General features: G+C 34.7%; 2 protein-coding genes across 2 annotated transcripts in view; one reads left to right on the top strand and one right to left on the bottom strand.

Annotated features, from left to right (window-relative positions):
- Positions 1–16,131, bottom strand: part of LOC106069203 (phospholipase A and acyltransferase 4-like) — a 410,743-nt gene that overhangs the window by 81,850 nt on the left and 312,762 nt on the right. The window lies entirely within an intron of this gene.
- LOC106058754 (uncharacterized) overlaps positions 9,844–16,131 on the top strand; it is a 33,102-nt gene continuing 26,814 nt past the window's right edge. The window contains exons 1-4 of the mRNA XM_056009440.1: positions 9,844–9,983; positions 13,219–13,389; positions 14,424–14,626; positions 15,840–15,993. Of these exons, the coding sequence (XP_055865415.1) occupies positions 14,456–14,626; positions 15,840–15,993 (325 nt within the window). The 5' untranslated portion in view covers positions 9,844–9,983; positions 13,219–13,389; positions 14,424–14,455. The remainder of the gene's footprint in view (positions 9,984–13,218; positions 13,390–14,423; positions 14,627–15,839; positions 15,994–16,131) is intronic.

Below are 16,131 nucleotides of genomic sequence, written 5' to 3'. Positions count from 1 at the left end.
AAGATATGAAACTAAACACCGGAATATAGTTAGAAACTATAACTTTAAACTGTAACTTTATTTACACACAACATATAATCTTCCAAATGAAACGTTATATACAGGTACATCAACTACTAAAACTAAACTCAGATCTCTAATGACTATGTCTCTAATCATGGAGTCATTCTGCTATAGTTTTCTCGTACCAGATTAGGAAACGAGCAGAAGCGGGAAATACGACCGTCCGCTCTACAAGACCCACGCCAACTAACTCTCTCTTTTTCAGAGCAAAAAGAACCCTCCCACGTGGACTACGCCGCAACACAGTGGTTACGTCCCCTTGCATCATCAGTGACGCATAACCTCAGTGGTTACGTCTACAAGCATCATCAGTATCTGACCAGTGATGACCACTGCCCCTTTCCCCAGATTTCCCAGATCACCCCGCCCTCGTTGTAGCCTAGGTACTCTGGTCCCGTGACAACAAAATAAACATTAAAGCACAAAAAAAAAATACCCATTTCCCCCCTCCAACAACAAACAAATCCAATCAAAATATACCAAAACACAAATAATGACACTAGATCTAAAATATAAACAACAGAAATCAACCCAAAACTTTACACAATAACTAAGGCCATGGTAGTGGACTGCGGTTGTTCTGCTACACACACACAAACGGTTGTGGGCTCACAGCGGTTTGTGACAACCACCCTTAGTCTGCTTGCATGAGTTTGTGTGGCATAATAGCAGTGCAGACTCCGCCCAATGGTACTTACAGCCCTGAATGTAAATCTCACTTGACCCCCCAAGCCTACTTTCCGCTATTTTTTTTTTCCGCTTAAATTAGTTTTCATAAATTTGTTGAAATTCCCTAAGTTCAAAGTCTCACTTATTTTGATGAGAAAATTTCCGTTTTAAGTGTATAATGAAAGGCCAAAAAAAAATGGAAATAGACAAAACCTAAAATAAAATCGGGAAATTAATGTTCTAAGAACTCTCTATTTATTGAGCTGCCATATGCACCACCGATGCACAATGTGATGTATTTAAAGGAGAGTAAGCGTTGAATCTGAAGTGTTCACACTTTTCTTAATTGGGAATTGACACAACAATGTCACTAGTCTTACACATTCCCAACTGCAAAAATGCCAGCTGTGAGACGTCTATTAACCAGCTATGCCTAATCTTTTCAAATTTAGGATGTACTACAGAAAATGACCTAAATTTGAGTAAGCATTTTTTTTGTTATATTTAATGAGCATGGTAAAATAGGTAGCGGATTACATTAAGTAAAGTTCCACTTTCAGACCTTGCGATCTATAGGGCAGATGATGTAAAGGTCATCTGCTTCTGTGGTCCCCGGTTAACGAGGGTGCTTTGTGGCCAGCACAACGACCAGCCGCCTTTACTTAACCCCGACTATTTTCATGTGGACTCCGAGGCGCCCAAAGATACAGAAATTCGAACCCTGGACCTCCAGTTCGGAAGCCAAGCGCTTTACCGCTCAGCCACCGCACCTCCTTGTGGATTATATACTGAAGTAACAAGACAACGAGATTCATTAAATCATCCGTTAAAGTTTTTAGCACAATACGTAATAGAGATTCAGCACGATACGACTTGCTTCAGAAGAATAGCTTGCACAGTATCCAAAGAGTAGTTTGTACACTTTTAGCAGGATACTTTATACAATGTCAATTTGACTAAGATTACAATTTCAGTCAGATAATTGTAACAATACTTCTATTCAGGTCGTTAATTTGAAATAGACAAAACCTGGGCGAAACCTTTTGAGTGGACACGAATCTTAAAAACGGCTCTAACGATTTTCCTTGAATTTAGAGCTCGTAAGTCATACTGGGATAATTCTAGTTTGACCTTTTATAATTTTTCAAAGTATCAAAAACAAATAACTTTAAATTTGGCTAGATCAGTGGTTCTCAAGCTCAAAACATTGGATTCCTTTGTATAGTCCAAATTTGCCCACGGATTCCTAAGTGAAAAAGCTACATACGTGCATACTAAATAAGTTGCAAATGTAAAAAAACGAACATTTGTTTTTGAAGGAGTGGTTATTGAAATTATAACTTTTGTTTAAAACAAAAGTTACATAAAAATATGTCAATTTTAATAAGATTTTGAGTCTGTTTAATTTATTTGTTTCGTTTGAGATTATGTTTGTATGTAGCACCCGCTAATCTCCACGATCATACATTTTTAATCGGTTTCTTAATGTGTGATAAGTCTCATAACGACTGATCCATATTCTACCAAATAGGAAGGCGTGAAAGCAGCCAACAACGTATGTACAATAACCCATAATGCGGACATAACATTGGAATTAATTTTTGTCACAAGATATTATGGTCTCCTTGTTCAAACACTGGTTTAAGCAAAAAGCAGATTTGGCACTAATATGGATTCATCTTTGATTGGGATCTGACATTGTCCTCGCGCGAAAGGGCTCAATACCTGGCGGGAATATCCCAATGAAGCAGGGCCGGCCTTAGCCCACTGCAACCCATGCGGCGTCAGTGGGCTCCGCACTAATTCCAGGTCTAAATTATTTAATTAGATAGACCATTATTGCATAAATGATAACAGGATTTCCGTGGCCTCCTGATTTTCCAGGGCCTCCTGGAAATTTCCTGGAATTGCAAAATATATGAAAAAGTCCAAATGATAACTGGTCGTTGTAAAAGCTGCGAAACATCCTTCTTCACCTCATTTGAAGGATTATTAAGAGATAGCAAATGGAGATGTAAACTAGCAACTAAAAATTGCAAAATTTCACTTCAATTTTCAATAGTGCAAGACAAATAAAAAACAAGAAAATATAAACAAATACGTTTTTAAAAAAATTCCAAACATGTATTAATTGTAAAAAGTATCAATTAGTTTTGATCAGTCATGTAATTTGATTTTGTAATAGATCTAGACTAGCAATAATAAAACTTCAATCAGAAATATTTTTATTATATTTTTAAGCGCAATTTCATGCTCTAGCTTTCTCAATGCGCTTTGATGCTTTCACTTGTCTAGACGAGTTGAGAAAAAGTGGAGGGGATGAAGGTGATCTCTGAATGAATGTCACCGTGATTGCTTTTAAATGTATTATATATATACTCGAAGCCATTATGTTAACCACAGTGCCGGCGAAATGCTTACGAAAAAAGAAAGTTTTATAGTTATCTAATTGTTAGCTTCAAACGTTTATTGTTTTGTCAAGTGCAAGAAATAATTGTGACAGCTTGATCTGCGACAGGTATAGGGAGAAGTAACGTGTACACACTTTTTACCAGACAGACAGACTGACTTGATATAAGCTTTGTAAATAAATGAACTCCAACATGGCGCTTACAATGCTAAAAAGATTTTCATTTAAATTGAAAAAACAACAACTCTTGATTACATTGTTTTTTGGAGATTTTCCCAATAGGCAGAAAGCCTATAAACTGTAAATAGCTATCAATACCCACCGGCAACGCCCGTTGATTTGGTCCCAGGCTGTTTGTTGTCCCCCCCCCCCCATTTTTTTCTTGTTTAACACTTGGAATTGATTCCCCTTTCAGACCTTGTGGTCTATAGGGCAGATGATGTAAGTGTCATCTTTTTCTGTGGCCTACGGTTAACAAGGGTGTCATGTGGCCAGCACAACGACCAACCGCCTTTACTTTTCCCCAGCTAATGTCAGGTACACATTACAGCTGGGTGGACTCAGAGGCGCCAAAGGATCCCGAAATTAAAAATTCAAGTCTTCACCAGGATTCGAACCCAGGTCACACAGCCACAGCACCTCATTTAACACTTGGACCTGTCCGTAAATATGAGTATCACTTTTTCCTCTCCCCCTTCTGTTCTGCACTTAATAGTCTTATTTACGTCATCTGTCCATTCATATGCTTTACAGTTAGTTCAAAATTATTGATAGGATCTGGGAGATTTTTAGGGCTGGGCCTTTTTTTTGTGTGGAAAATCCAATGCTGAACATTGGATAAACCTAAAAGCTAGCTATTTATAGTTTGTATTACATAGAACAGACGTAGAAAATAATTTCTATTAATCAAATCTATTTTAAGTCTAATTAATTTTTTTTCAACTTATTTCAAGTACATTGTGGTATTGAAATACTTTTCAAAATAGTTGTAAGTACTTTGTTTACATCAAGTAAGAACACTAAACAGAGGATGATACAACTGCTTACGAAACAAGTCAATTCTAAGAAAGAAGAATTGAATTTCTAAAATTACCGAAAGAAAATTGCCAATATTTTATTTTTAAATGTTTAAACGTGAATGCTTTGAACCTAAAATGTAACCAAGAACATCCTGCCATAAGTGTGAATCATCAAACGCTTACTTCTATTTTTAATATAGTGAAGTGAGCGCAACTAAAAACAGATGACACTTGAAGATGCAAAATGTGTAAACCCTTTAAATATTTATAACTACACTTCATGGGACTAGCCAGGATTTATATTTATGTGTGTGTGTGTTTGTGTGTGCATGTGTGTTTGTGTACACATAGTTAATCTTTATTACATTCTAATTTCATTTAAGGAGGGGGTTGAACCTCCAAAACCCTGGTCTGGCTGGTCGTGCGGTTTGCGCGCTGGACTGTCGTTCAGATTTATCGATGGTCGAGGGTTCAAATCCTGCCCGCTCCCATCCCCCGTCGTCCTGCGGGAGGTTTGGACTAGGAAGTAATTATCTTCGGCTCTGAAGGAACATCCGAAACATGTAAAACATTTTACAAACCCCACAACGGCTACCCTACTCCATGCTACACTTGCATCATATGTTGAGGATATTAATATATATATGGTATTGAAATCACTTTCAGATGGAAGATTCAGTCGACAGTTCAAAGAAAATCTGGCCAAATGCCCTTATACTATACTGCACTACTGTCACTCACTATGGCTAAAAGTAAGTTGCAGCTACCCTTATCCACATCTAGGTTTTAGAAACTATAGACTATAATCTCTATTTTTAATCATAACTGCTTTGTAAAAATAAATTGAGGATGAAACACATCATTTGTAGTCCGCCATTGTAGTTAAAGAGCATTATAGAACAGTGCTTCCCAAAGTGGGCTACGCGTACTTTCGGGGTGTACGGAAAGTCCTTGAAAGGGGTACGTGTTGCACCTCATTTACTATGCTGATTTTTTAAATACGCATTTATTGTGCTCTGTTAATCAATTAAAGTATCTTGGGGGGGGGGGGGGGGGAGGGGGGGAGTGAGAAGTACTCAGCATTAAAAAAAATTAAAAAAAAGGTACACATTAGTCGAAATTTTTGGGAAACACAGGATATTTATATATATATATATATATATATATATATATATATATATATTAGAATAAGAAAAAAGAAATTATCATTTTACTCAACACTCTTATGCCAAAAGTTTCACTTTTTGAGATTCTGCATGAAATTGACATATGTTATATAGAAAATTTAAGAAACAAGAATTTGAAGAGAAAAATAAGTTGCGGACAAGTTGCATTATATTCCATTGTTGAGTTATGTGGTGTTCTGATATATAAACACTACTACAGCGCACAATAGTATTAACTACTACTCCATGTGCTTCACTTAGTACCACCACATCTTTCATATTGATAGGTAGTGTTCTCATGACATTGAGCACGCTGTATTGTTGTTTTCCGTGAGACCCCTTGAACTGTGATTTCTGCACAAAACTTAAACCGCATCCACCACCAGAAAGTTTAGGGTAGGCGTGAGTGGGACGGTAGATACAATCGCCTAACCTCAACCCAACAGAAAAAAAAACATAATCGAAAAGATATCAAAACTAATTCTCCTTTCAGACCTTGTGGTCTATAGATGATAGATGATGTAATGGTCATCCGTTTCTGTGATTAACGAGAGTGTCATGTGGCCAGAAATAACGACCAACCGCCTTTACTTTTCCCTAACAAATGTCAGATACCTTTAAGAGCTTAGTGGACTCAAGAGGCGCCCGAAGATCTCAAAATTTAAAATCCCTGTCTTCACCAGGATTCAAACTCGGGACTCCGGTTCGAAAGCAGAGCGCTTTACCGCTCAGCCACCGCGCCTACTAAATCATTAGTATGTTTAGTATATACTATTTAAATACTAAACTATTTGTACACACATTTAGTGATTTTTCTATAATAAATCATCCGTCCCTTTAAATGCGTCAGTAGTTTCAAGCTCGAGTTTCAGGCACATAACAATGCCAACTTGTGTGGCTAGTGTTTGAGAAAACTATATAGACCTAGCTCCTTTGTTTCGTTAATAGTCTTACTTTTATTTAGATAGTCCTTTTTTGAAGTTGAAGATCTATATATGCTGCTGTTCTTTGTGCTCTACTGATTGCTTAACTCTCTCTCCTCCGTAATTATTTTCCACGTTCCAATAGCATAATTTATTATTCTCATTTGTATTTCACTATCCTGTTCAGATTAAATTTCAATCACGTTATTTGTTTTGGTTTGTTATCAGTAAACGTTTTATTCGGTATCGAATTCTAGGAGAATGCATGCTCTTTTTACATAGCACAAATTAAAGTATACACATTTAAATATCCATTTAGTTTAGTGGGTTAAAATTGACGGTGGGATCGTCAATTAATAAAGAAAATGTTAAATAAATAAATAAACAACTAATTAACATTCCTTTTTTTTCCGGTTCAGTGAATAAACATTATACTACACTGTATTCATTGATGAAAATTTTTTAAAAAAAAGGTGAAAGTTCGAAGGTAGAGGATGGTGGAAAAACACAAGTTAAAATTTCGCTTATAGTAATATGGCTGGGTAGCTAATTTGATAGAGAGTCGCGCAAATGACATTTAATTTTATGTTTTAATGATCACTAGAAAACAATAAATCTTACTTTTTAATTTTAACTTATTTCTGAATTGATAGTTTTTTTTTACATTTGTATTACTTGCAATCAATTTGTCTAGATAAAAGATCAAGAAGACATTGTGAAGCAGTCAGAAGACAACGACACGAAGTTCATGTGCGTGAATTTCAAAAAATCAATCAGAATTTCAGGGGCCACAAAAGAGTTCGATCTCTTTTTTCAAGACCTGAACGTTCAAACTCTAGCCAGGGACCAGGATTTCAGATTGTTTGCAAACGACGTCATCAAAGAATGGGTGAGAAGAAGGGACAAGGAAACGTCACGATGCCACGCCGATGATTCTGTTCGTGATGATGACGTCATAGCAAGGCCTCCGCGAGCGCACATGTCGAGAATATCCGGAACGGGTTATCTTGATAGCTACATTAGTGCCTCAACGAGGCGTGAATTTCTTTTTGAAAGGATTGAACACATATATGAAGCCGCTATTGGAAAGGTGACGAGCTTTTCCGGAGAGTTTGTGAAATATCCGGAAGCTACAGGTCACGTGTATTTTCCCGAGGTGTTTGTAAAACTGGACACAGAAGAGGTGAACAGTTACTTGAATATTGACTGTAAGTAATCATGTTTGTTTTAGATTTCGTATTTTTTAAATTTGCATACGTGACATGTACCATCCAAAACCATTTTTATTTTAATTATCGGCCTATAAGCGGAGGTTGCGCTCTAGTGGAAGCTCTAAAACTATTACTGACTTTCTAATAACTTTTAGAAACTATTCAAGATTCATTTCTTTATAGTGAGTTTGTGTTATTAATCAAACTCAGAGGCGTCACCCTTGACATTCATCGATAGACAAAGAAAATTTTGATTGTCTAAAGTCAACAAATTTCAATTGAAAGAAACACCTGAACAAGTTGATATAATCAATAATGAGACTTCTTGAGAACAAGTTGATATAATCAATAATGAGACTTCTTGAGCTTAAAAAAAAAAAGGTGATATATATCAGAAGAAAGGTTTCAGATAATCTTAGACCTTTGGGGGACTAACACAGCCCCCTTTGCACATAGAAGACACGTCACTGTATTAATACATTTTGAACCTTTAAAAAAATAATATTTGCTTTTCTTATAGATGTGGTCCTACAATAGGTTCATTTAGTGCTTTTGGAGTGGATCCTGAATATTCAATTACAATCTACTTTCATTCTTACAGCAATCTTAGTGTGCTAAGGTTCAATCTCTCTCTCTCTCTCTTCCTCTTGCTCTCTCTCTCACTCTCTTTTGTGAACAATTGGGAGGGGGAGAAGAAGAAGGGGTTATCTGAAAGATTAACGTGCTTTTTTTTTTTACAAAAGCAATTAAAAGACAAACCTGTTTGTCTGCTCAAACAATAAAGGACATGAATTCAGCTAGTACCATCTTATCAGCCAAGTCCAATGTATTTCACTAGTTTGAGATACCAAAGAAAACAAAACAAGCTATTTACTAATGGTTAATTAAATAATTGGTAAAACGTTTTTATTCTTGTGTTGTCAGGTCAAAGAAATAATTGTGCAGAATTTCAGCTTGATCCCAGATTGGGTGTCGGAGAAATAACGTGTACAAAACTTTTTACCAATCTAAGTGAGGTGACATAAGCTTTGTTATAAGCAATTGGGATGGATGCAAGGACAGAAGGACCACACAAAACTAAAATCAGCTTTTTTTTTTCTTTCGTGGGGCGCTAAAATCTGCTTTGATTGTATTTTTGGTTGTTGTTGTCTTTTGCATGTGTGTGTGTGTTATAGATATTGAAAAGTTACATATTTAGCTAATTAATACGCAAATTGTGTATTCTATCGAAAATCTATTTATCAATCTCTATCTATCTATCTATCTATCTATCTATCTATCTATCTATCTATCTGTCTGTCTGTCTGTCTGTCTGTCTATATTTAGCTAATTAATACGCAAATTGTGTATTCTATCAAAAATCCATTTATCAATGTCTATCTATCTATCTATCTATCTATCTATCTATCTATCTATCTATCTATCTATCTGTCTGTCTGTCTGTCTGTCTGTCTGTCTGTCTGTCTGTCTATATTTAGCTAATTAATACGCAAATTGTGTATTCTATCAAAAATCCATTTATCAATGTCTATCTATCTATCTATCTATCTATCTATCTATCTATCTATCTATCTATCTATCTATCTATCTATCTGTTTATCTGTCTGTCTGTCTGTCTATCTATCTATCTATCTATCTATCTATCTATCTATCTATCTATCTATCTGTCTGTCTGTCTGTCTGTCAGTCTGTCTATCTATCTATCTATCTATCTATCTATCTATCTATCTATCTATCTATCTATCTATCTATCTATCTATCTATCTATCCATTTATCTATCTATCTATCTATCTATCTATATATCTATCTGTATAATCTATCTATCTATTTATCTATCTGTATAATCTATCTATCTGTATAATCTATCAATCTATTTTTATATCATTCTATCTATGTATCTATTTTTATGTACAAAAAAAAAAAACAACAACATGTAATTTCGATGTACAGTTTTAAAGTTAAAAGCTGATGTGACCTGTGAACTTCAAGATTTAACGAACTTGTTTCTGAGTCATCCATTTACAACAGCTCTTTTCCTACATAAAGTAAGTCATTTTATTCCTTCCATTGCCAAAAATTAGCCCGCTTTTGTTAATATACTTAATATACTTAAATTCTGCTAGGTCGTTGGTTTTCTAGGCTGATTCAGGCAACCTTTTCCATTCTCTAATAGCACAGTGGAGGAACGTGTATTTGTATAAATTAGTCATAGCACATGGAATAATATATAATAATATAATTCTCTTCTTCGCTCAAGTGTTTGGACGAAATAGTGATAGTTAAACATGAAAACCTGTCTTTCTGTTTCATCAAAATATTTCATGGTTTAATGTTGACCTAATTTGAATTAATCTCTATCACAAAGGTTATCCCTGAGCTATACAACAGAAGATGTGTTATCGAACTAGCAACGGTTGCCTTTACCTCCCCGAGTATTCTTACCGAACAGTCAATCTCTGTGATGGAACTGATGGTTTTCAAGGGACAGTTAAGCGATGGCCTCATCACAGTGGAAAACTTGGTTTGTGCATTTTAACGTTGTGAAATGTTCAAATTTTAATAATAATTTGAATACATCAAATTTGTATTAGGGTGTGTCTAAAGGACGTATTTTGCAGAATTTTAAGGTGGAGTCTAAAAGTACATATGGCTATTTCTATCTCGGAAGACAATGGATGAGCTGTGGTGAATCACTGGCTTTGATTTCGTTTTGAGATGGGGCATAATCTGGACTGACTCATCAAGCCAATTCTGGAGCGTCAGATGTTGCCACAGTTCGTGGACGTACATATGTCTGTCGTAGGGCGGGCTGACAGGGCATCTTTCTTTTTCGTTTTCTTGGCTGATGCAGCTTCGTTTCTTTTACTGTAACGGTTCTATCCAGTGTTGTTTTAACGGCTTGCAGCGGCACTAGTTTCCTCTCCGGGGCGCATTCCTTGGCCTTAAGGGGGTTATGGGTGGCCCATGCGTCATGGTCCCTGTCTAGAGCTTGCTAATGCTTTCTTTATGAACGTTTTGAGTTACATATGGCACCAACTCAGCTGCAGAAGCTGCCGGATGAAATTTCACCGTTGATATTCACAACGCCTAAGGGGCTTCACTTCTGAATTTTCCTTGAGGTTGTCTCCGGAAGCCTTATTACCGCATTACATACATACATACATACATACATACATACATACATACATACATACATACATACATACATACATACATACATACATACATACACATATACATACATACATACATACGTACATACATACATACATACATGCATACACACATACATACATACATACATACATACACTTTTACATACATACATACATACATACATTCATACATACATACATACATACATACATACATACATACATACATACATACATACATACATACATACATACATACATTCATACATACATACATACATACATACATACAAACATACATACACTTTAGATTTAATTATATATATATATATTCGATAATTCTTTTGTCTATTACTAAATTGAGATAAATGTCAGTAGTCATTAATACGGTGTCATTTACTTTACGTTATAAATGGTTTCTTATTCTATTTTTTTTAAATAATTAGTTAGCAATTCAAAAGCTACTGACAAATGCAGTTTTACAATTCAGGTATATACTTTTTTATTTGGCTTGCATGAGCCATGATTTAATTTGAAATCCTACAATACCGGAACATTGCGCTTCTATATTATAAAAAAAAAACAAAAAAAACATGCGTTTTTATTTATAAATGTTACACAATAAATACAGTTTACCCCTCTTATGAATATTGTCTACTTAATTTTAGTATTTGTTTAGCAATAACAATGTTTTCAAAAGAAAAAAAAAAAAAAAGCTCTTCTGATGAGATAAGCAGCATGTTGAAAGTAAATAAAATAATGATACAGCCTATAAATAGCCATACCTTTTTTTTTATTAGTATAACGCAGACAACACATACATTTTAAGAAGCGCGATGTAACAGTATTACACCAGGGAAACGATTCAGAGCAGAAAGGTGTCAACTTTATTTTTCTTGTATTGAGGAAAATACCTGAAAGCAAAATTAAATTTAAAAAAAGACGATCCTCCAAAAAATACGACAATAAAAAAATAAATTACAAAAATTCAACTTGATTATGTGCGTAGGATTTCACAAAATTTGCATGGATTTTGCATAGCCATTTTAAATAAATCAATCTCCACTTTAATATTCGTACTCTTAGAATGAGTAGTTTGTTGAAGTTAGTTATACATTTTATTTTATTCTCCCTCACTACTACTCCCCCCTACGTCCCTCCTGCCTCCAGTCGCAGATGTACGAAATGGAAGAGGGTTTGCACTCAAAGGTGTACCTACTGTGGTGACCAAGTTTAGTTTAGAGATTACTTTAGTGTTGTAAATAAATGTTTTGTGCATTGTTTTTAGCGACGGTAAAAGTAGTGACGTAGTCAGACATACGAATGACGTTGCAGAATAGTGTGTACTAGGAGAACAAGATGGCTAGGGCTCAGAGGGAGAAGGATATTTACTCTTTCTCTCCGTAATTATTTACCACATTCTGGTGGTATCAACGCTGGTATCGTCAGTTAGGAGAAAAAGAGTTAATACAATCTGCTAAGTAAACGACGGATAGTGAGACAAGACGAGCAGCCCCATATGCAAATAAATACATTTTGATATCTTAATCCTATTTAATTAACCATATCATTTTTCATTGTAATGTCCCTTGGCTAGTTTAGACACGTTAAGTGAAGGATTGTTAGATTTTACACCACACACAAGATCTTAGCAAGGACACTACCAGCATCTTTTCTCACACTATTACTGACCATCATTGTTATTTTGGTTTCTAGACCACTGGTGTACTGCAGTTGTTTATATTACAGTTTGTATGACACCATGCGTGACTTTAGATAGGACACATATAAACATATGTAATGCTGCATGTGTCTCGCATGTTACACATTAGAACTGCTTTACCACTTTATAATAAAATTAGGATGAAGAAAGAAATGTAAATAAGGATAATATATAAAAATTTTAATGGCGGAAGTAAATTACAAGTGAAACAGACTGCGATGATAAAAGAAGAAGAGAGAGGGAGAGAGAAAGAAAGAGAAAGAGGAAAAGTGATTGAGAGAGAAAGAGAGCTAGAGAGTAAAAGAGAAAGAGAAAAGGAGAGGCGGTGAGAAAGAGAGAGAAAGAGGAATAGAGAAAAAAAGAGCGAGAGAGAGAGGAATAGAAAAAGAAAGAAAGAGAGGGAGAGAGATAAACAGAGAGGGAGGGTGAGAAAGTGGGAACGAGAGAAAAAGAGAGATAGAGCGAGAAATAAAGACGGAGAAAGAGATAATGAAAAAAGAAAAAAAGAAAAAAGGAGATAGACTTAAGGAGAAAGAGAAAACGGGAAAGAGAAAGAGAGTGATAGTAAATAGAAAAAAAAAGAAAAGAGAAAGATATATTTTTTTTTCTTGTATAGAGATGTATAATAACCTGCAGTTTCTTCCACGTTGTAGATTTAATCCATATTTGTGTCGATTAGTGTCTCTTTTTAGGATAATGAATTGTGTCTTTTAGTGTCAATTTTTAAAGATTTTAGTTTCTTTATAATGCATTTTTAAAACTATATCAGCACTAAGATTAGCGTATGAAAAATTCGATACACAATAAAAAATTTGTTAAAATAAAACTTTTTGAACATGTTTTATATACTATTTTCATTATATATGTATATATTACAGCCAGAACCGAGACGGGAGGCGTGCGTCATTGAATACTCAGATAAACAATAGGGGCAACTATCTAGTGAGGCGATTATGTTATCTTATCTTGATGTTGAATGTGGAAATAGTGCAGAAATTCTCAAATGATAACGATTGGCTTTACTGTGATAATTTTAATCGAGAATTAAGGTTAGACTTTTTTTTTTTAAAGACTTAAACAATTATTATATATATATACTACAACAGTAACGAGCAAAATATTACAGATATATTTGTTTTATATATAAGTTAATTTATAGATAAAAAAACACTTGTTTTTGTCCTTTTATAAATCTTACAACTGGAGTTCAGTGATATGTTTTAGAGTACGGCTAATGAAATATATTTGTCATTCATATTCTCTTTTTTTGTGTTACATATTAATGTTTTTTGTTTGGTTTATGTAAATTAAAATAAGATCAAGTAACAATTTAATTATATTTTTAAAAACAATTTGTTCTTCAAGAATCTGATGACTTACTTGCAAAAATAGTCGGTAAAATGTCTTTTTCCAATTATATACACCAACTGTCAAATTTCTAGGAAATTTCTAAATCCGTTTTCGAGAATCGTGTCCACCCAAGTTTCATTTTTTTTAAAATGTTTTTCTGGAAAATGTGAAACCTAAATAGAGAAATTGTAAAAAGAGCAGGTAATAGAGAATAAAGAGAAAAGAAGGGAGATAAATAAAATGACCAGAGAAATCCTTCATTTAACTCATTCTCACCTTACAGACGATATTTGACCCTATTAAATTAAATTAATTTTTTGTTTTATAATTTTTTATTTGTGTTATATAAAAAGAGCATGCATTCTTCTATAAATATATACCTAATATAACATTTCTTGATTACATACAAAAAGTTATTGAAGTTAAAACATAACAGGGTAGTGAAACTCAAATGAGCAAAATGAATAATGACACGGTATGTGCATATGCACCGCGGAGAGAATGAGTTAAATATAATGAAACACTCTCTTTTATTAAATACGTATAGTAATGAAAATCTTTAACTGCAAACTAACCCCCGTGGACGATTCAAAGATATATTTTGCGACAACGAAAACACAAAATTAGAAAATAATTAAACAAAAGTCAAACTAACAATTCGTAACAAATGTAACAATTTAATTGCAACACCGGCATTTCAACCACTATATCCATGTATCTATTACTCTTACAGAAAAATTAGAGAAATGCAAATTTAGTGACAACATGAAACCATTTATGAAGTGCCTTGTCGTGACGCTCCGAAAATCTACACAGAAAATAAGTAAAAAACTGCCAGATTTGAGTCAAGTGGACAATGCTAGTCTGTTGGCGAAAGGCTGCTTTGGAAAGAATCAACTATTATCAATGATCTACGTCTCTCAGTGTATAAAAAAGGTATTTTGGAATGTTTTTGTGTGCGTACCGAAGATCTAGTTAAAAAAAATAATTATAGCGACATCATTCATGAAACATAAAAAATACTTTACAAACAAACAAACACTAAGCTTATATTAAATGTAATTGTTTGTATCAATTAATTTGATGTAATTAAATATGTAATGAATTTAGTGTCTAGACCATCAGCAATACATCTATGCGATTAATAATATTTTTACCAAGTGTTTTTTTGTTTAGCGCTATTTCATGCTTTTAACTTTTTCAATACGCTATCACTTATCTGGACCTTCAATGAAGTCCAGTATGGAATCGGCGCAAAAGACGTCATTATCCCGTTGATTGTTAGAACGGCTTTTATCCAACAACCAGGCTTGAACATGGTGTTCTTCACCCCTGTCCTGTCTGAGGTCTTCCAGCGGTGACGGCCATTATGACTGGACTAGAGTTACCCGTCCCCGTTCCTGGGCCCCACTCGCTATAAGTGACCGAAAGCTGCGCTGGCCATGGGAAGATTGCCTCATATTCCTATACTGTAACCGCCACTGTTCCATGTCAGGACCGCCTCTCCAGCTTAAGGGCTAACTGATGGCGGCCCCCTGCGTAGAACGGTGTGGCGGACATGTTGGACTAATGTGCAGGCTATTTGTTCCATCCCTACCCCGAGTGAGATAAATAAAAAAACAAACAAAAAGCTCATACAAGGGGTCCCGCAATGGCCTGATTCGCTACTCGTACTTAGCCTATCTAGTTCCCCACTAGACGTTTCAATGGAGGCGGCAAGCTAAGGCGACGGGTAGCTGGAATCCTCCGCTTATCTGGACCAGTATGGAGCAATTTTAAGAAAAGGAGAAACGACCTGAATTCGAACTCGTGGCTCAGGCCACCTTGAGACGACATGCTAACCTCTTTCTTAGAGAGGTACTTATGACTAGAGAAGATTGTTTGTTTCAATTTATAGCGGCAGCCTATAAAAAAGGGAACTAACACCATTATAGTCAATTCAATTTATTTCCATTGTTTGAGATACCAAACATATTATTTAATTACCAATAATTAATTAACTAATTGAACGTTGTTGTGTTTTTTATTCCTGTATTGTCTGATAAAATAAGTGTGTGAAATTTCAGCTTTATTATCTTCTAATTTTTGTTGTTTATTTTTTTTGCTTTTTTATTAGCTCATCATTTTAAAATATTTTTTTTTTCCACAGCTTTTCACAACCATGAACATCGACATTGTGAGATTTTTAGAACAAAATTTGGTCAAGATAAAATCTACCTTTTCATTTGGACTATCAGAGATAAACCCAATGCTTCAAGAGATTCTGTTTCATGGATTAACACATTTTGTAACATACTGTCTAAGTGAGTGACTTTAGAATCATATTTTTTGGACTATTATGAGCGTTTAGTAGTAATTGCCTGCTCACCAGACCAATAGCCAATAGTGGTTTGTTTTATTACCGTGAAAAAACAACATCTAACTCTTTTGACAGTTTGAAT

Source organism: Biomphalaria glabrata, chromosome 14, assembly GCF_947242115.1.
Source record: "Biomphalaria glabrata chromosome 14, xgBioGlab47.1, whole genome shotgun sequence".
Taxonomy (NCBI): domain Eukaryota; kingdom Metazoa; phylum Mollusca; class Gastropoda; family Planorbidae; genus Biomphalaria; species Biomphalaria glabrata.
This window is presented reverse-complemented; position numbering and strand designations above follow the sequence as displayed.